The 22363-nt window shown below is 35.9% G+C and overlaps 1 protein-coding gene across 2 annotated transcripts in view; it reads left to right on the top strand.

Moving 5' to 3' along the window:
* CAMKMT (calmodulin-lysine N-methyltransferase) overlaps positions 1-22363 on the top strand; it is a 226001-nt gene that overhangs the window by 160756 nt on the left and 42882 nt on the right. For both annotated transcript variants that reach the window (XM_061991321.1, XM_061991320.1), the window contains exon 4: positions 21421-21481. In XM_061991321.1, the coding sequence (XP_061847305.1) occupies positions 21421-21481 (61 nt within the window). The remainder of the gene's footprint in view (positions 1-21420; positions 21482-22363) is intronic.

Below are 22363 nucleotides of genomic sequence, written 5' to 3'. Positions count from 1 at the left end.
TAATATATACTAAGGAAACATGATGAAAAATCCTGTGAATGTGCTCCTTTTCAATGATGATAATGAACTGTGACGTTTGTAATTTTTATTTTATATCAGGTATCCCAATTTCACGTGCATTTTTCAAAACTGCTGTCAGCACTACTGTCTTTATGAACAGTGTAAGTAAATGTGAGGCAAAATTGATATATTAAGAAGTTAAAAGTCTGCATAAGATTTTGTACTAACAGTGCTGGAAAATCACAACATTATAGTGCAGTGGGTTCAGCTTAAGTAGTGATACGTGATGATTTTAGTGTGATGAAATAAACAGTCTTCTGAATTTGGGGAAAATTCAGATTTGTATATAGATTTAAGTTTACAGCCAGATTTTCTCCATTAAGGCAGTTATCGTTTTGATAATAAAATTAGTATAAAAACAGCTGATTTTCTATACTATCTTTCACCAAGATTTTTCTTTCATCTTCTTTTCTTACATAGGACATATGCAAAACCTAAAAAGATCATATGCATAATAATTTAGTAAAACTGAGTTTTGCTCATGCATATTTTAGAAGCTATTTTAGATGTTAAAATCTAGTTAACTGTACTCTGAATTTCTTTGAAAGAGTATGAGTACCAGTGACATCATTCACTTTGCTATGGAGACGACCAAAAGGATCCCAAGAATGCTCACACTTGACAAATTGTCTTTATTTTTGTGTGAAAAAATGAAGTTCAGTTTTAATTAGAATTCAGTTAATAGAGAATGCTTCCTATAATCTTCAAAATCATTTGTCTGTAGTCCCTGAGCGACTACTGAAATGATGCTGGTCTTTGAGAGGATATTAGCAAAATGTTTTAAAGTCTTAATGACTTTATTCATACAGTTAGCTGGTCAGATTTTTATAGCATCCATACACTTTAATTAATTATGTTTCTGTGCTAATGTAATTATATTTCACACCTTGAAACAACATTTTGCTCGTAATTTTAAAAATATTTGAAGAAATCTTAATTTTACGATTGTACACAATAACTCTTGAAAAGTAGATGTTCAAATCCAACTTTCATGTAGTTTCTTTTGGCTTCTATGGTACCTGCAATTGAAATATTGAACTTATAGAAGTTGATAGGCATCCAAAGGGTCGGATTATAGAAAGCTGATCTTCTCTGCACTGCAGATACATCTTTCTAGTCCACAGATATGCCAAAGGTACAAAGTCTGTATGTTATTTAGAGTGCTAAAGAGGCTAATGCAATATTTTTGCTATAGGGGATGATGTTGCATTTGAAAGAGGAACTCTTTCAAACTCATCCTTTTGAAAGATTCAAGAGTTATGCAAAACACTAGGAATTTTCTCCTTGGCACCATGGAACAGACTCTAGGACTATCATAAAATGGTAGGGTTTGGAAGGGACCTTTAAAGATCATCTAGTCCAACTCCCCAGCAGAAGCAGGTTCACCTAGATCAAGTCGCATAGGAACACGTCCAGGCAGGTATCCATACATTCTGGCATACAGATTCCACTGACTTCAGCAACAAGTTGTTGGTTAGGTATCCCAAGAGAAATGCTAGTGTTGCCATATATTTCAACCCTCTAGCACACCTATTAGGTTTGAAGGTTTGAAGATATAATCAAGATTCAAAACATATTCTTCTTATTGTATTCTTCCTTTCTCTTCTGCATTTTAACCCAGCCAGGACAGTGATTGAACAGTTGATATTCTAGATGTGACCCACGCACACACTCATCTGTTCCATTTCCTTTCTCCTCTAAAAAAACATTCCCTCTGTTCTTCCTTTAGCCTCTCCCTCCCGCTGTAGTACAAGGGGTGTTCTTGTGCCACAGCAGAGGAACTCTGTATCTCTGACTTCACTTATAGTTGTCTTCATCCTGGACACATGCACTGTTTCCTGTCTCTATTTTTATTGAATGTTAAACCATCTGGGAAAGTACCCAGGAACTCTGCTCCAATTAGTACAGCAGCCCTAGAATTGTTCATTTAGAAGTTTTTCAGACCTATCTCCTGGCATCTGTCACTGTGTTTACCATACTGCCTGGGGTCAGCTTGATGGGAATGTACACCTCGATTGCCACACTGGGAAGAGGCAGGAGCTACTCCTATACACCAGCAACTCTGCAGGTACTATTTGAAATTGTTCCCAGTCTGACGGGTTTGGTGGCAGTTCTGTGGGCGAGAGCAGCCTAGTGGATAGGAAATGTGCTATCTTACATATTCTTCAACTGAGCAGGAGGTTAGGTGGGGCTTGTACATGCTGTCTGTAGTTGTGGGAGGCAGGATCTGTCTCTAGCCTTGAGCAGATCTCAAAATGAATATTTGTAGAGAAAACTAATCTTAAAAAAGGCCTGGTTACTGGAAATATTTTTTTAATGTTTTAAAGAAAGATTAACTAATTGTTGTCTAAAAAATGTGGTTCGGTTTCCAAGTAATTACCATTTATCGCTAAATAAAATCTCTGATTTGCACCAGAAATAAGCAAGATACAGAAATTCAATTCTTTTAATGTTTCTTCCGATTCCATGACAACCCTGGTAGAGGAAATATTTACCATATAGATATTTTGATACACAATTTTCTGGAGTGATATGCTTTTACTGGCCACTCCCAAAGAGACTGTCAACATCTCCCTTGTTTCCTCACATAAGCATGAATGGGAGATGTAAAACACACTATTGCAAAGGCAGTCGCGACATTCCGCTATATATAGTTATAATGTTAGGTACTGTGAAGCATGAAAAGAACAAAATATTTTGGAAAATATAAAGCAAAACCTGGCTTTAGTAGAGTACTAGTCTACTCTTTGTTGGTATTTAGCTTATTTATGGCTGGAGATGATACATGCTCTTCTTGTATCTAAATTCTGTGTTCTCTATCATTAGCTCAGTAGAAGTCAGTGGAGTTTTGCAAAGGTTAAATCAAGGTAAGATTAGAAGAAGAATTTTCACACTGCAAAATTATATATACAAAATTAATACTAGGTTATGAAAAAAATGTCAAATAATACATTGAACGTTATTCCATGTTTATTCTATGTGCATGCAGATATATGAACCGTTAGATACTAAGGAAAGCATTCAGCATAGGTTTACTTTGTTTTGTGGTTTATGCGGATTAACAAGATAGCGAACATGAGTTTTAGTCATGGTGACTTGTATATGGTTTCATGATATGACCATCTGTCTAACACAGCAGACATTACCTACAATTCTCTTAAAATGATCCAGTGCCTATCATAAAAAGTGAGGTTGTTTGCTTTTTAAAGGAACAGCATGATAGCACTTGGCGGTACGCTCTAGTTTACTAGCTAATAGGTCAGACAGGCTGAGGCGGCTGTTCTGTCCAAACAGAAGGGTTGAATGCATTGCTTCTCTCTTATTTCTGAAGTGTGTAATCTAGTTCCACAGACCATCTGCTTGGTTGTTCTAATATTTCTCTTCTTTATCATGCCTAACAAAACTAAGATGTACAACAATACCCAGGAGATAATTGGAATGGTGCCTTTAAGTTGCATTTGTGTATTTTTTCCTATTTTTCTGTTCAACCATTTTAACAATAGAGATATAGATACGTTTGTTTACCTTTCATATGTTTTCATATTTAACCTTTCTTTCCTAAAGGAAAGTTTTCTTGCCCTAATAAACAATATCACAGCAATGTTTTTGTGTTTTCTGGCACATATGTTCCCAAATTTGTGGGCAGTAATAGCTTTTTATGGAAACAGTTTGTTTCAACAGTTTACAGCTGATTTTTTTTTAAGTGATATTGATATGTGATATTACTGCTTTGCTGAGATTCAAAACTTGCATTAGTCTTTATTTTGAATTTTAAAATCTAATGTTATGTAGAAGCTATTGTAATGTATTGCCCCTCCAGGGGAGAGGATAGTTTGAAATTCCTATAGTGTGCATGTCAATGCAGTAGGAAGAATAGTTTATGTTACAATATATATGTAATGAAAAAAAAAGGGGAGGGGGTTAAACCTTTTAATTAAGAAGAACACATTTATATGGATAAGCTGGCATGGATTCTGAGAATATTGTTTAGAAAAGGATGGCATAAAAACATTCTGTTGCCGGTTACAACTGAATTCAGATGGCAAATCTGTAAATAGACATTCTAAGTTGATTCATGTGCTGTGACTAAGAGATGAAGTGAATGTACGTGGAGCTGCAGCGGTCAGGGCAGTGTAACACTTTCGAGCCACTCTTGTGGAAAGAGAAGCCGGAGAGGACAGAAGGTGAGCAGTGATGGCATTGGTCATGTCAGGCTGGTCCTGGGCATTCAGGTGCTGGCAGACCTGTCAGAGCAATGACTGCCCCCAAGGAGGTTTAATGAGGCAAATTCCACTGAATGCTTTCAAAGTTAGTTTGGCGGTATAGTTGTTGAAAGAGAAGCTAGTAGTAGTAATAATTCTGCAAACCGTTGCTTCCTATAAAGACTCTGGGATGGAAAAAAAACCCCATTTTTGATACTTATATATCTTCAAAACTCCAGCTTCTTAGATCTCTTTCTAGCTGATAAATGGAAAGCATCCAAGATAAGCATTTGTAAAACCATTATCCCATTGCCATGTTTTCATTGTTGACTATTTTATTCAAGTCAGTAGAGCCTTGACTCTATCAAATCTGGCACTTTTGTTTACTGTATTATTCTCTACTTGGAAAGCAGAGAAGTAGCATGCAATTAGGTACAGAATTTCTGGCAGAAGATGTCACTGTAAGTCTCCATGTCTCAAACATTTATCAGTCTTCTCATCTTACTAAAGGCTCCCATATTTTATTCAACCTTTTCTTCATTTCTTTGGTGCATTGTCACAGAAGCAGTAAAACAAAAAAAGGAATACAATTAATGGATTTTTTTATTTTTAAAATCATTTTTGAGATGTTGAAATGGGCATGACTAAATGGAAAATGACAGTACCCTCTAGACAATGGAGAATATCACTTTGCTTGTGTTCTGTCACTCATGTTCCATGTCAAACTCTGAAATAATAATTCTTGTTGTTTAGGGTACAAAACATTGTAATCTCACATGAATATTTACAATATCTCTTTGGTCCAGATATTTTTACAATGATGTTAATGTATAATGTCACTGAAAACACAGTACCTTCTGTTTATCTGTGGATGTTAAGATTTCAAGGTCCAATTAAGTCTGAAACGAAGAAAGGGGTGAAAAAAAGAAAACATATGCCTATTGCAACCATTTTTTGCTGTTTAAATCAGAGGGTATTTTTGGAAAATAAGAAAAGGAAAAGAAAGATTATTCTATCCCATATTTATTTTATGGAACTCTTGTGTAAAATATGTCATCCTATGCACTTCAGTTTTAACATTACCGTGGATCCATCTTCTTTACCAAATGGAATGTAATTCTCTGAACCAACCCTTCCACTTGAGGCTAATCCTTTTGGGAAGAGGTAATTTTCCTGTTTATCTTAATTGATGTGTTCCCTAAATTTCAATCTTTACATTAACTTGACCTTAATTATGTGACCTCATTGACGAAGATTACACAGGCAAGCTCTGTGTGTGATTAATATTTTTCCTGTTTTTGTAACAATGAAAATCCAAACCTTCTTCCTAATCTTTATCTTCAGTCATTCCTAAAAATGAGTGTAAAGAATATTTATCGTGTTTATTGATTGTTATTTGGGTTCTTAAAAAATGAGAATTGTGTATTTGAGAGATACTTAGATGTAAATCTGTGTATTTCTATGCCTCTCTATGAGAAAAGTATGCTTCGATATTGACAATGCCTGATTTAGTCTAAATAGGTTGCTTCTGCTTCTTTTTTAATTTTAAAATTATTTATCTCCAGTCAAACATGCCTTACATACAATGACAGATTATTGGAAATTGAAAGCCATCTAGTATTGTCTGGATTTAGCAAACTTTGATGTGCAAAGCAGAATAAAACCATCATAGGGAAAAAAATAGACTAATGCACAGCCAAATTTAATACTTAGAAAGGACAACTTGCACAACTTGAACCTGAATATGATGTTCAGATAGATGGGAGTAATCTTAAAATTCGAGCCTCTGATTCATAGCTTATAATCAACATTTGTTTGAACAAAATTACAGTAAATACTTCTAATCTGAGCTGTGGGCTACTAGTGACTTTAGCTTACTGCAAACAGTAAATGCCTAAAATTCATGTATTAGAAATTAATTCTCACAGTCATAGAAGATTGAGCAGCCTTGCAAGTAGGAGAGGACTTCATGCTCCAGGCATTTTTGTCCTGTGCAATTAAGTTGTTAGAAAGAGTACTTTGGGGAAATCTAGCACTGCCGTTATTGTCAGTAACATTCACATCTGGTTTGTAGTAAAATGCGAGTCACTCTAGTCTGTGAATAAATATCTTTTTGACTGCACAGGATGATAATTGCTCTGCCTGCACTTTCTTTGGCACCTACTTATCTCAGCTGAAATGATTGATAAAAATATTTTTGCACTGATGCTGAACACTTATAAATTATATAATGATTTTTGTATTATGTCACATTTACTCCAAAGAAAGTTCATGCTAAATTGAGTTTCACTGCTGACAGTCTCTTTATTAATCAGAATAGGAAAAGTATGGTGTGTTTCCCACCTTTTTGCACAAGATCGATTTTTAAAGCAAGACTTCCTCTTTCTTCTTTTGGAGCAATACAGAGAGTTATGTACAAGGATATCAAGTAACTGACTTCAAACAGAAGACAAATTCACTAAAGTGAAAATGATTGTGATAGTTCTCTAATTTCCCCCATAGTGTATGTAAAACTGACTTTTAAAGTGTTTAGTGGATAATGGATCATGTAAGGTCAGTACTAGCCATAGCTGTTATGGCTATTATTTTCTCCTTTCATGGGAGGGTGCTCAGCAAAATGAGATTGTCACGCTCTTTTTTTTTTTTGAGAGGACAGCGACAGACAGTTAAAAGCCTCTTCATGTAAGGATGTTATTTCATAAAGACACCAGCACTGGATTATCCCCTTCACTTTAAACTTCTGCCAGCTTGTACAAAGAGATAAAACAAAATAGCCCCAATCCCAGGGGTGGAGAAGTGCTGGCCAGATCTGCCCATGTCCACAGCTTTCATTCTGATTAGTCACATGTGAGGAAAATTCACTTAGGCTGAGAGGTAAATTTAATACCAGTTATGCCCATGCTGTTCATATCACAACCATTTTCACATGATGCCACTTAATTCCCTAAGAAGCAGAAAGGTAAATCGGTGGCTGGCCAGCTAAGGTGTCATAATGCATTAGGACCAGGGCTCGCTGCAGGGGATAATGGTTGTGATTGCTGTTGACTCATGTCTCCACCAACTGCCTCATGTAAAATAAGTGACATTTAAAAGGCATCAAGATGTGAGAAGAGGTAAAAAAAAAAAGGGAGGGGGGAGAAGGAAGAAGAAAAAGCAGAGTACTAAACTTGCCACTTGAACATAAAGTCTCTTTTTCACCCTAAGTGGTATAAAAATGATAACTCGACATGCCATAGGTGACCTGCACTGCGCTTTGAACTTCCTGTCTTGTGTTTTTAGAGAAAATCTGTAAAATTGCTTCTGGGAACTGCTCCAACATGTTATCATTTATTTCCCATTTAATTTTTTTTTACTTTTATTTTTTGCCCTTGGATATCAGTCTATTCATCTTTCAAAAAGCTTAAGGCTGAATCAAGTTAGGCAATGGTATACAACAAGAGGCAGCCTAGTCTCTGAAGGCCCATTTAAGTCTATTTTTATAAAGAGAATCAAATTCCAGTTTACAGTAAGCATATGCTTCAGTTGACATCTGTTTCTAAGACTTGGATGCTTTGTTTGCATAACAGGCACCAATAAATGGCCTTGTTTTAAGTCTGCTCACTCAGTTGTATTTGGGTTGTTCAGCTGGGGATTTGAGTTGCAGCTGATCCCCTACCGCTCATAGCAGATACGAAAGGGAAAAAAAAATCTGAGAAACTCAGTCTTATTTATTAATACAGATTTCGACATTCTCATTGAGCCACTTTCCTTTTGTTACATGACTGATAAATTCTTGTTTGCCTAGGCACAGAAGCGTTTAAAAGTATCAAATTAAAGATAATAAAGTTTGTTTGGTTTTTTAATGTTTTGTTTAGTAGTGTTTGTATCTTTCTCAATTGACAAAGCCTGGTATTATGAAGAACATGTAATGCTGGGAATTAAATGCATGATATGTGTAAGAAGTGCATTTGTTTTGGCAACATGTAATTACATAGTATTGTTAATGAAAAATATATTGTATTTTCTTTAATGTCCGGGCCCTGATGATGAGACAATCTTAAATATTTTGTAAATAAATTTCAATTACATCTGCTTTCTTGGGAAAAAAAAATCTGGACTTCTGATGGAAAAATACTGAAGTAGATATGTTACTTTTCTAGCTTGCAGAATGTAAGCCTTTCTCTGTGAGGTGGTGCATTCTGTTGCAATTTCTCTGATAACTGTAAAATACATTTTTGCAAAACCTACGTATAAGAGGACAAAAATGTATTTGTAGTATGACAACTGTATAATTACTTTGCTTAATAAATACTGTAGTTTTTTTAAAGGAATAATATTAGCAGTGATACGTTTTTAGTATTTTGAACTTCCCCCCACTTCTAAATTGTTGTGAAGTACTCTCTGGTAGTGTATGGAAAATGTAACATATTTCAAGTGGATTTACTTATCAACTTTTTCTAGTGGTACCAACAGCAGTAGTGTGAAATATATCTACTCCATTTACTCTTATCCATTGCACCTACTTTCTTTTTCCCTTTAATTTTTATATATGGTAAAAATTTCATTGAAGAGAGATTTTAGATGACAGGACTGTAATTTTAAACCCAATAGAAGAGGTGTAAGCAATTTGAGCTTAGCTGAAGCATAATCTTAGGTTGTCAAGAAGAAACCCATTCTCCCTATGCTAATCAATCAGTATATCAACCGACCAATCATCTCCTCAGCTTAGCATATATCCTAAGGTTTGATATATCTATTAACTGCCCATCATGCAGCTGGTCTCCAGTTGATGAGATTCTCCCTATCTTGGCATTTGGAGGCAGACAACTGAGCTATCAGCCTCAGATAAATACTAAAGTGGAGATTTCAATCCTGCTCCTGGTAGCAAAGACAATCCAGGAATATAGATCATATTTTCAGCAAAGAACACATAGAGAATTACATTCTCAACAGTGCGTTACATGTGAAAATTGCATATATTTCATGATCCCTTCTTCCTTCCCCCACTACCTTCACTAGAAGTAACAGGAAATTACTCTCTTATTTTGACTCAAACTCTTAACAGGAAAAGAGAACAAGAAGAAAGTGCTAAAATTTGTTGTTAATTGCTAACTACTACAATGGTAACATCCAACTACTTTTTTTTTAAGTGTCTTTCCACATTATTACAGTGTTACCACTTTATTGATGGAGAGCTATATGAAAATAGTGTCACAACACATTTAATCCTTAAGGAAAAAGTTTGAATTTCAGAAGATTATACACCTGCCTCTCCATTTTCAAAGTCTGAGCTCAAAATTTGTTAAGGAAAAAACATAATTGCAGCAAGTTCACTGATGACACCAAGCTGGGAGGACTGGGTGATTCCCCAGAAGGCTGTGCTGCCATTCAGCAGAATCTTGACTAGCTTGAGAGTTGGGCAAAGAGGAACCTCATGAGGTTCAACAAGGGCAAGTACAGAGTCCTGCATCTGGGAAGGAACAACCCCATGCACCAGGACAAGCTGGGGGTCAAACTGCTGAAGAGAAGCTCTGCAGAGAGAGACCTGGTAGTCCTGATTGATAATAAGCTAAACATGAGCCAACAATGTGTCCTTGTGGCCAAGAAGGCCAATGGCATCCTGGGATGCATCAAGAAGAGTGTGGCCAGCAGGTCAAGGGAGGTTCTTCTCCCCCTCTACTCTGCCCTGGTGACGCCTCATCTGGAGTCCTGTGTCCAGTTCTGGGCTCCTCAGCTCCAGAGGGACAGAGAACTGCTTTAGAGAGTCCAACGCAGGGCCAGCAAGTTGACTAGGGGATTGGAACATCTTTCATATGAGGAAAGGCTGTGGGAACTGGGGCTGTTAAGTCTAGAGAAGAGAAGTCTGAGAGGAGATCTTATTAACATTTACAAATGTCTATATGGTGGATGTCAGGAGGTTGGGGCATCTCTTTTTTCTATAGTAGCTAGCAACAGGACAAGGGATAATGGGATGAAGCTGGAGCACAAAAAGTTTGACTTAAATGTAAGAAAAAACTATTTCACTGTTCAGGTGAGGGAGCCCTGGCACAGGCTGCCCAGAGGGGTTGTGAAGTCTCCTTCCTTGGAGGTCTTCAAGACCCGCCTGGACATGTTCCTATGCAACCTGATCTAGGTGAACCTGCTTCTGCAGGGGGGTTGGACTGGATGATTTCTCAAGGTCCCTTCCAACCCCTACCATTCTGTGATTCTGTATTGAAGAGTCTACTTGCTAATATGCGAGTTCAACATGGAGATGTCTCAGGGTCATCTATGCAAGAAATGCTGTGGAAACTGATGACTTAGCATGTTGGTTTTGCCATTAGTAGAAATCTGTCTCAAAGAATAATGTGGTTTAAGTTATTGTAAAACCTTTCTACTCCCTAGGGAGAATCCTAGGATTGCCCAAGGATCTGTGGTCACCATGGAATAGAGTGTGCAATAGAAAAGTCTCCCACTTAAATTGCAGTGCCAAAAGATGGGGCCCAATTTCTTTACTGGTGAACAACTGAACAATTCCTGAAGTCAGATAACATGTGCTCACTTTAAGAATTTGATGGGCTTGATTTCAAGACCTACCAATGATAAGCATATTGTTATGAGGTTAGCTCACAGGCTTTTTCATACTTTTGTTTAATTAAATTAATTTACTAATTTGTTTTGGATGTATTCCTTTGTTTTTGAGACTCAATCCACTGGATATACCGAGATATATTCTTTCAACACTGAAAAATTGCATAAGATCCTAAGCATATATCGTATTCAAAGCACATTATTCTTGACCTAAGAGCACTTCTGTGTCATAGTGTAAAAGAGTAAGTATTTATACAGCTCTGCAATGTTTTTCAACAGACTTCTTGTAGCACCTATGTTGCTGTTTTGCATTATTTATGCCTTGTGAAATAAGAATGTGGTTAGTTAAGTCACAGTTTATTACAGTAACACGCGAAATGTGTAAGTAATCAGGGAAAATTCATTGTTAGTACTTCAGGCCACTTTGAAGACTAAATTCTACTCTTATCACTTTTATATCGTCTCTTAATATTATCCACTGAAACGTTGATTTTCTGGGAAGGAAACCTTTGGATTTGACTTTACAAAGTGATCCAGAGCAATATTAATAGCTTATGCTAATGGATGAAGGCTACTTCATTTCTCAGAAAGACTATGCAAATTTCAAAATCAAGACTGGTTCATTATCTGGGATACACTAGCATAGTGTCACTTAATACCAGATGAAGATCCAGCCCATTATATTTAGTACTCATCAAACGTGCCAGATAAACAGCTATGGTTATTGAAACCTGTTCAGGTGAAAACCAGCCATGAGCAATTGTAGTTTAAGTTCTCTTGTGTTGCCCTGTGAATATACGTCAAACCTAATCTGGAAGGGCCTGAAGGATCGTCATGCTTATTTAATCCCTGACCCTTCAGAACAAGAAAATGTAAATATTTTCCTTCACTGTAAAAGATAGCATTTGCCTTAACTCTTACAATATGAATTCACATGGAAGGTAGATCCATGCCAATCTATAAATAGATGAAATATTTGAGTGGCTTATCCTTGTGCAGTGTTCTCTTAAAGAACTCATGACAAATACAGTCCCATGTGAGAGATGAAAACAAGGTTTAGTAGTGTGGGGTGATTTTGGGCACCTGCTGCAGAATGGTTGCCTGTAGTTTAGACTTCTTAAACTGTCCCACTTAGCACCAATTGAAGATACTCTTGGAGGAAGAATCGGGGCTCATTGAATATGGTGACCTAATGAATTCATTTAATACATAGGATGTGTGGTCACCTTTTGCCAGTATATGAAGTTACAGGTGCTGAGATATACTGTTTTGTTAGAGAGAGATGGTTTGAAGCCTTCAAATTCAACTATGTGCACAATTATTATTTCTACTTGCACATAATTAGAATCTATTGGCAGCACAGAGCAAATACTGTTTTTATAGTAAACTATGTAGAATGGCAGATAAAGGAGAAAAATACTGAATCAAAAAAAGATATTATCTTTGTTCAGTTACTGTGATGGGGAAAAAGAAACCAAACCAAACCAAAACATGACGAATCCAAGGACTAGACTCCATTTCCGAATGCAATAAAAATCCTCCAAATAAATTACACTGTATCTTGACATAAGGATGCATAGCTCAATCACACAAACTTTATCATTCTGTATCACATGTTTGAGGAAGCTAAGGATTATTAGTAACTAGGATTAATCTACATGTTTCTTACATTCTCTACACATGGTGTATCTGTAAAAGAAGCAAAACGAAACCAACCTAAAAACAAAACAACCCCCAAAAACCCATGAAAACACACTCACACACCCTCCCCAAAATCAGCTGTTTTCCTCTCTTCATCTATAGACAAAAGTGAAATTACAATATTACAATTGACTAGACAGAGATACAAGGCTACACCTGAGATGTAGTTGATTATATCTATAGACTATTGTGAGTACTTAAAAAAGCACCTATTTAATTAAACTATCCAACTGTTTGTCTGGATAAAGTCGTTAAAGTTTTCCTTACTGTATAGCTTTTTGTTTGTGCGGGAAATAAATATGCACACACTCAAAATTTGTTGGTATATACTTAAATGGTACAGTTCAAATATTGAATATTCTTTTTCTATACTTCCCAGGATGAGTGCTCATTTAAATCAGATATTATGAAAACCAGATGACTAATCCTAAATTCAGGTGTACTACCACTCAGGCTAGGCAGATTGCTAGTTGATCATGCTAAGATGCTCCCTTATCCATTATTGGATCTGAAAAAGAGGAGGATTAAGAATTATCTGACTTCTCAGTTAATGTGCAAATCATCTAAAAGCTCAGCTTAGAAAGGTCTTAGAAAGCCAAACAGCACTAAAATAATAATAGTGTTTTAAGAATTTTTAATAATATGAATGTGCTGCAGCATATATTTAGAGCAAAAATAGAGTTTTATGGTTTATATCTCAGGTGGTCTTTTATCTCTTTCTTCCTGTTTTTATAATTATATATAAAAGTCCTACCACTATTTTTAATTAAAATTTTTTATTGCAATTAGAAGTTGTCCCACAGGACAAACTCACACTGATGAAACTTAGTAAAAAATTATATTAATTTCAGGCACTAGTAGAAAACAATTTGATAAGGATCTTTGGAAATAAGCATTAATATTAATCTATCTACTTTTAACAAAGTGTGAGGGAAGGAAGGAAAAGTATATCTCAAGAAATATACGTGTGATCTTTGCAGGGTTTTTTTTTCTGTGATACTTACTTCTAGTATCTTTCTATGCTTTTGGTTATGGTGAGAAAACACTTCATTGAAAAGACTGAAATACTGTTTTTCTGTATTTTCAAGGAACAGAAGAATCTGTGAACCAGAAGGTATCTCGTAATGTTCCATCTTTGCATTTTTAGGCTAGTTCTGCTGTTTGCTATAGTAATATTTGGTTTATCGTTTCTATCATTCCAATATGTACATTTGCCTTTCAAAATCTGTGAAAAGTATTTAAAAAGAAAAGAGAAAACGCTAGTATTTCAAAACCCCATTATAATGCATTTTCAAATATGTCAGACACATCTTTGTTAAAATTAAACCAAGGATTGGTTTTGAGCGAATAGCCCTATATCCTTACAGATGCTGTGGATGGATGCATCTAAGCTGCTTATTATATTGATGGGTTTTGCTGCTCTGCAGCAAATGAAAACAGGCAGCTGCTTCCTCCATCAAAGCAAAAAGCAGCCTGAGTTTTTATTAAACGAGTGTTCATTTCTTCTATTGCCAAAATTCTTACACAAAACAAAAGAGCAGTTTTAGCACATTATTGCTTAACTAGACATGAACAACTGACAGCAAGTGATAAGCCTGTCTGCTTTTCACAACTGGTAATCATTTTTGGAATAGATGTTTTAATATAGTTGAATATAAAATTTTGTAATTTACATCTACAATGGTACATAAATTTATAGATCCATTTTTTTTTTCAGGAGAATGAAGGCTATAATCACAAAAGGTTTGTTCCAATGTTGTTTAATTTTTAATAACTATTTGAAAACTAGGTAAAAAAACCCCACACAACACAATCAAATTTGTCATTTGAAAAAAAGCATGTTAAAGACAATCATACAAGTAGGTTTGTACAGTTTGCTGATTTTTCTTATGCAAGAGATATGTGTACATTTGCAGCTTGGACTTGTTACTGTATTTCCATGTCAGTTCCACCGAGCTTCTTGAGTTTGCACTCTAAAAGAAATTTGCAGATTGCAGACCATCATGTTTCCCTCCCAGTCATGAATAATAATGAGAATGAAAGTGAGAGATACAGTGCTGGGGCCATTTTGCCTAGGCTGAAGATCTCAGCCGGTGCTTATACATATTTTTCAATGATCTGAATATCATGAATTCTGCTTTAGATTGAGAGAGAGACAAGAGTTTCTATAAAATGTGTGTGCATAAGGAAAAAATACTGAGATGTGTTTCTATCTTCTATTTCTTTTGGTGTTCGTATACCTTTTCAAACTCACTTACAGCATTCCTGCTGTGGAAAAGTAAGCTAGTCATTCTCCCTGCCTCAAATTACTCCTCTTCACTGGACTTAAAAGATGGTTTGCTGTGTGCAAAAGTCAGGTGCAGTAAGGCCTGGGTGTAAGATGCTACTGTAAAAGCAAATAAATACTTCTCTTTATCACACTGTGTGCATTTACCACTGGAGTTGCTCACTTGCAAATACATTTGACGTAAATTTGAGGATGCAGAGCCTCAGGTTAGACAATTGGACTTTCAAAACAGCTTAACTCTTATGTTGACACTTGAGATGGTCAAATGTCCAGAAAGGCATCTCTAGCTATCTTCCTTCTGCAAGTCTGCTGTCAAAATAAATTTTGGAGGAAAAAAGTTTAGTATTCCAGCTTTTACACATCATCTGCAACTGGCTTGGTGATGATGACCCATCTTTTATCTGCTTGGGCTATAGATGAGTGTAAACTTAAACTTGAGGATCTAAGTTAAAAAATAGTGGGTTTGTGTAGTACAAACAGAATGATATAAGAATTTTTCAGTGAGTATTTTCCTCACTTAGCAGTTCTCTCTATTGCTTCATTTTACTGAAGTGACCGGACTTGTCTTTAGGTTATTGTGAACATAATTTTCTATGTGAGGTTTCTGCTCTTCTGTACATGCATGTACTGTGCAAACAAGTGAATGAAAATAAAGTCTTTATTTCCTAGCTATATTAAGCAACATTTTAAATGATAATATTATATTGAAAAGGGACTTGAGGTACAGACTTTGAAGGAAGTTTGGAGCTAGAAGTATTTTTGAGATTTATCCATGCAAACTAACAAACTACAGCAGTACAATTACCTACAAGTAATCTTTACATAAGCAATTACTCAAATTAGAACCGCCACATTATATATTACTACCAAGGTGTATTTGGCAGACATATACTGTGGATCCACTTTGTACTCAGTCTTAGTTGTGCTATTCATAATTTCATGTTTTTTTCTTTGACTTAGAAGTGAATTTAGCACTCTGCTGACAGAAGGGCCCATAATATTAGTTAGAGCCTCATTTTGAAATTTACTTCAAGTTACTGTGCTGTTGAACCCTAACTTTGACCTGCTCTCTTCCTTCTCCAGGTACTCCAGCAGGTGTATTATGCTTCTTGCCTGAGCACAGTCATGCTGATCAAAATAAAAACCAACCAGGATAAAAATCATCAAACTTACTTTCTCTTGAATATAAGACATAGTCAGTAGAAAATAAAGTTTGGGATAGTAAAATTGGGATTGTAACAATGCAACAGTAAAAGTGGAAGGACCTTATTTTAAATTCATAGATTTTCATATGTTAAATCCCTAGAACAGCCTGTTCCAGTAGATGTCTTAGGTTCAGGATTTTCCATCCACTCTACAGTCTTTTAACAGAGGAGATGGAGGATAGTTGCCTGTCCAGATATGAATTTCATTGAACATTTCTGCACAGTCCATTGTAGTGCCAAAGGTTTTTTCTGCTCTTCTTAGTGTCAGGAAGGATAGAAAATACTTCTAAGGTCAGAAAACAATTTATCATTGCTCAGTGCAATTTTTCGTACTTTTTTTGAGACATTTAATTTTTTTTTTATGCATTATTCACCTCTTTGGCCATAATGCTTTTTTTTCCTCCCACTTTAATGAGTATTAAAGCAAATAAGGTGATTTCATATAGTCAAGAATCAGGCCCTAGTAGAAAAAAAAAATCTTTTTCAGTATATTCATCTGGAGAAAAAGACTGCCCTTTCAAATTTAAAATATCTTTGCTTTTGAGAGTTAAGATGGGTTTTCTGCAAAATTTACTTGAAACTTCAAATGAATGTAAAGACATGTCTTAGTTTAATAGTGCAAATAGAAGACAAAATTTGAATTTTGAGGTCAGACATTGGTACAAGTGGCTATGTGAAGTGCTAGGGAATAGTGACAAAACTTTCCATCTGGCTTAGCTTGGAAATTAACTTCTTAATCTCCCAACATAAGTGAAGCAGTTGTAGGACAGCTTTATACCTCATACACAAAGCTTCAAGGGAAGATTCGCCTGTCACCTCCAGTTGCCCTTTTGTTTCCTATGTGTAGCACTGGCAGACAGTAGAGTTCCACTAATCTTGCACTATCCCAGTTAAAGTAATCAAGTAGCTACTGTGACTTCTTTGTACCCATGGAGCAACGTGGAGACATAATGGCTCCAATAATCAAGTGCAGTCTTTAAAAAGACATATCTCAATATTATCAACTCTCTGTCCTGAGTGTTTTCTAATAACGTGCTGTTCTTTAAGATCTTCACATCAGATTTTAATATTTGTTATCCAAATGTGTGACAGCATGCTTTAAATATGCAGGGAAAAAGAGGAGAAACAATAACTTTAATTTTTTAAACAAATTTATTTCTAGTAGAAAATTTTCTGTTGTGTCAGGATTCAGTACTTTTAGATGCAGCACAGAAGACACCTGGGTTTTATATTGCTTAGAACCAGTGGTGCTCCACCTGATGGTTAAAACAAAACATCCTCAGAAGGCTATCTACACATGATCTGGTCCACATGGGTTGAAAGTTGCTTTAAAGAACTGTTGTGCCATGGCTAGTGCAGAAGGACTTAAAGCCTCCCATTAGCAGTACTAAAACCAACTTAATTTATGTGTCCTTAGCATTATTGTGATTTCTTGTTAGTGTTGTTTCTCTACAGAAAAAAATTAGGTGTCTTTTTTTGTTACATCATGCCTCAAGATGTTAGGATGCCTCGGGATTTTTTCTTGGCCTTCCCATAATTTCATTCTGTTTGTTTGAATAACTTGATCTGTCTCTAAGTTGGTTCCTGATATGCAAAATTTGGACAATAGAAATAAACAGTGTCATCAGGTTCTTGTGAGGTAGACTCCATTACTGTATTTAGTTTTGATGATATGGTGGTAAGTGCTGTAGAAATGCTTTCATTTTGTATGCCTCTGCATAGATAGCATTTCTCCATCCATCATCATACTATTTAATGATACTGTTTTTCTACTCCTACTGTAGTAAGTATCATGAAGCTGTTTGGAAGCAGACTTTAGTAGTGCATCTCCTACTCCATCCTAATGGTGAAAGGATACCTGCCAAGAGATGAAATGTGGGCAGACATTGCTCTGTGAGCATTGTCTGTTTGCCATGTCTTCAGACATGCCGAATCACAGTCCTTGAGGCTCTCCTTTGAACACTCAACACAGCTTGATTTTTTTTTTCTGTTTTGATTCAGATGTTTTCTGGCAACTGTTCTGGTTTTAGATTGTAATTACGAAGGTGATAAAAAAATTTTAAACCTCAAGTAAAAATCACCAAAAGAAACTCGTGGTTCTTTCTATTTCCTCATACAGTAAGGTTTTTAGCCTCTCCACCTAGGACTTGTAATATATTTATAGCCTTTTAAATACAAGCACCATTTGGGGGCCTTTTGCCTGTACACATGTAAATAATTGGCTTATCATGTGTAAGTATTTGCACGTGCATAAAGGTACCCATCCAATGTCGTGTATGTATAATCACATTCATAATACAAAATGAAAAAAAAAGATATTTTAAATATGGAATAATAATTTTAAGTGTGTTCACATGAAACTTCTTCCATATCCATGTGTAAGAGTTCGCAGGAGATCAATTATGCTTTTGACAACCTAGTGGTAGTTGTTAACTTGTAGGAATTGTTGCATTTTTGCATTACAGATGTATATTTTCTGTTAGAAGCAGAACCATCTTATATACTTGCAACTTCAAAATGTAGGTCATTGTGTTGGTGAGCGTAGGTCAGATTGAAGGAGAAGATGACAGAATGCAAACTCCTCCACATGGATCTTTAAGCTTATCCCTGTTTTGAAGGTAAAGAGGCTTACCTACCTGTTCAAGCACGAGAAGCTTTTCCTTTTACTAAAATTAACGCAAGTATTCTGGCTTCCTGGCTTAACTGGAAGCACCGTGTGCTTTTACACTTGAGACCTGTGTTTGTGAAAGACCTTCTGACTCCTGCTTCTTTAGCTGACAGCTACTTATATCATTGCTGAAGTGATACTTCCTTCCCTACGAGGGAAGGGAGCGGGGAGGAGAGTCGTGTGCATTGCTAACATCTGTCTAAAGAAAAGCATGTTCTTTCCAAAGGTGCTTTACCCTTCTCTCAGCACAGAGCTATCTGATACACCTGCAGTTTCAGCTGATGTCAACATTGTAATGGTAACAGGGGAAAGAATGGTGACCCCTCATAAAAGATTTAGAGACACCATTCAAAGTACCCTTGCAATAATAACCATACAGAAGTGAGAGACATTTGACTGAGGGTACTGAAAACTCAGATGCTGAAGGATTTTGCTAAAACTGACAAGTATTTTTAAAACTCACTCAGGATAAAAGTTTGTTATAAAATGGTATAGGATTTTTTTGTGTTTGTAGGTGTGTGTGATTATTTTGTAATGTGAGTTATAAGTATTATAAATAGTATTAAATTAGCCATGTCTTCACTATAATATTAAAAGCACTTTTATTGCTTGAGTATACACCAGTCACTGCAAACTGAAACATTCTTTATATTATACACTAAAATATTTAAACAGTTATTATATTTATTGCAAAATCTGTCATTTTAGCATATTTCAATGCTCAGAAGCATTGAAATGCTCAAAAGGCAGATGGAAAACCCTGTACAATTCTTAGTGTATGTTTCACTGCAGAATGGGTAGTCATGTGTGAATATTTTATTTTAACCCATAGCAAGTCTCAGCAAAATAGCACATTTGCAAACAGCCAATCATCCTAAACTGTCTTAAACAGGACAAATACCAATATTGCTTTAGTGTTTTTGTCACATGAATCATCACTGTATTTTATTTATGTTTAAGATATTTGTCATACAAAAGTTATATGCAAAGTGTTATACAAATCCTGTCCAACCTTTTGCTTGATCTACAGATGCAGACAATGCATTCATAAATTTTCTTTATTTATCACCGTAGTAAGGGTAGTTCAGAACACTGGATGGAAAGAAAGAATTACGTATTTGACAGTTACAATAAGGTTTTAAGTGATCTGAAAGTAAGACAGTTTCTCTTCCAAACTTCTGCTTATATTAATTAAGTTACCAAGTTTTTAAAGTCTCAAAAAGAAAAAAAAAATAAGACCTGTTCTAAAGGATGCACTTACATAGTAAGCTGCATGGAATTCAGTTTACCTGTCTAAAGATATCTAAAGGATACTTACACATGTCTGGTTTTAAGTTTACTGAAACTGTTGAAGTGTCTGTAGTTCATAAAATTACATTTCTGTCATGTACATTTATAATGCTCTGTGTTGTGGGGGGAGACTAATCCTTGTTTTTGCCTGTGGATAGACATGTAAGCACGGCTTTTCATTGCTAAGCAACAACAGATGGAAAACACATAACAACCGTAATTTTGCTGCATATGCCTTTGATTCATCCTCCCTTAACTTTGGGAACCTAACTGAAGTGCCTGTATATGAGTCCATTTTCCTCAGGCTCCCTCCAGCAATGGAAACTGGTGCCTGCAGGAGAGTGTGCAAGCCACACAGGGTCTGTGTAGCCCTCTCCATGGGCCATCGTGCTTCAGTTAGGTGCTGAAGTGAGGTGGGAAACTGCTCTGACACAACAGCAAGTTCTAAGAGTGAGTGATGTCAAAGGGATAAATGTGCATGAATGCCTCCAAGTACTTGCCAAGGTTGACAATGACCAGTGTAAGTTTTAGGATGGAAGCTTATAAAGTCATAAATAATACAGATTAGGTGAAAAAAACATGGGCTACTGTCTGTTCTCATACAAAAACTAGAGGGCCTCAAACGATAATGACAGGGAGCAATTGCAAAACAAGAGGAGGTACTTCTTTATACAGAACAGTAAAATTGTGGTGCTTTGTGCCTCAGGATGTTGCAGCTGTGGAAAGTTTACTACAGTCCACAGAACAACTAAAAAAATCCTTTGGTAACTATTAAACAGAACTTACCACCTCTGTCTCCCCTCCTCCTTAGGAACTTCTTGAGCCTCAAATAGAAATTGTGCCACCTTATTGCTGTAGTCCTGTATATATACTTAGCTGATCAGTGTCAGGATATCAGTTATATATCAGTTTCTGATCAGTGTCCCTTACAGTCAAACCGATGCCTGATATTTAAAAAAGAAAAAAGAAAGAAAGAAAGAGAAAAAGACCTAAATGAGAAGAAACTGTTAATAAATTAAATTACTGTAGAGGACAGGTATTGAAAAAGGAGAGGGCTCCTGTCCACTGTCAGAAATAGGCTGCAAGACAAAGTGGGCCTCCCATCTGGCCTGGTACAAACAGTTTGATGTTTGTGTGAGTGCCCCAATTTCAGAAGTTTCACAGAATTAATTTTTATATAGCTTTTAAAGTGCTGACAGTTATATGTGTGTTTACATCTATAAAGTAAATTTCTGATCACTAGTCAGCATGAAATCTATGAAATATTTCATTCCAATGCTTACATCAGAAGTCTTCCATTAAAACTCTTCTGTTTTTTTCTTTATTCTATGTTATTATGGCAAATTTAGAAAACTAAACAGTTGCTAGAGGTCTACTAATGGTAATATGTTTTCAAATATTATTTTAGACAAACCAAAAAAATCCTGTACTAATAAGTTAAATATCTTTGTTTTATAGGTCTCTGGCCATCTGAAGAAGTGCTGGCTTATTACTGCATAAAGCACAATGAAATATTCAGGTACAGAGTTAAACATAAAAAGATATTTTCCGATCTCTTGGTTTTATTATATCTGCATAGTAAAGATTGCTATGATTTAAGTCTTCAGGTTAAATTTAAAATGTTCAAGGTGAAAGCATGTTGCTCTTAACAAAGAATTCTGAGCTGCCTTTAGGTACTAATATTGCACAGCAAGCTTTCTGCTATATGTCAAAGACTTTTGATTTCCACTCAAGGCGGTTTATTTCACTTTGATTTTTGGGAAACAAAAGTGAAGCTCCAATCGATCAGTAATGATTGGGAAGGTCAGGAAAAATAAAAGACATTCTTTAAACTGACATCTGTTGCAAAAGTAAGCAAAATATTACCTAATAAAATACATTATAGTCACTGCGTATAGTGATGGAGAAATTTGCACCTGTATTTAAGTGTTGTGAAATAATTTTGAGCCATCTTGTACTTTTGTTTGGTTTAGGGTTTTTTTTCATATTTTCTAAATTTGTAGAAGACAATTATCAAGGATGCAATGGGAACATATAAAAATAAAATCCGTCCTGCATCCTCCCTCTCTTTCCTCCTGAGTATACAAAGCTTTGCACTTGGAAATCCTTGAAGTTTCATTGTCCAGAGCATGAATAGGGTGCAAGAAAAGCCGTTATAACAATGCATTTGGAGGCATAAATTGTATTCTGAGTGAGGGTGCAAGGCTAATACCAGGTAAACCAGCCTGGAGTACACAAAATCCCTCAGTCTGTGTATAAATGGTGTTGGTAAAAAAGGGAGGACCAAGCTGTGGATCCCTGCGCCTTGTACCAAAGCAGAAACTGAATCAGCTGCAAACTGGTTCCTGCAGCTTGCTCAGACTCCTACCTGAAATCAAAGCCCTGGCACCAAAGCATGCCT

Source organism: Colius striatus, chromosome 2 (genome assembly GCF_028858725.1).
Source record: "Colius striatus isolate bColStr4 chromosome 2, bColStr4.1.hap1, whole genome shotgun sequence".
Lineage (NCBI taxonomy): Eukaryota > Metazoa > Chordata > Aves > Coliiformes > Coliidae > Colius > Colius striatus.
The sequence above is the reverse complement of the archived record's forward strand: the minus strand, read 5'-3'. Positions and strand labels throughout refer to the sequence as shown.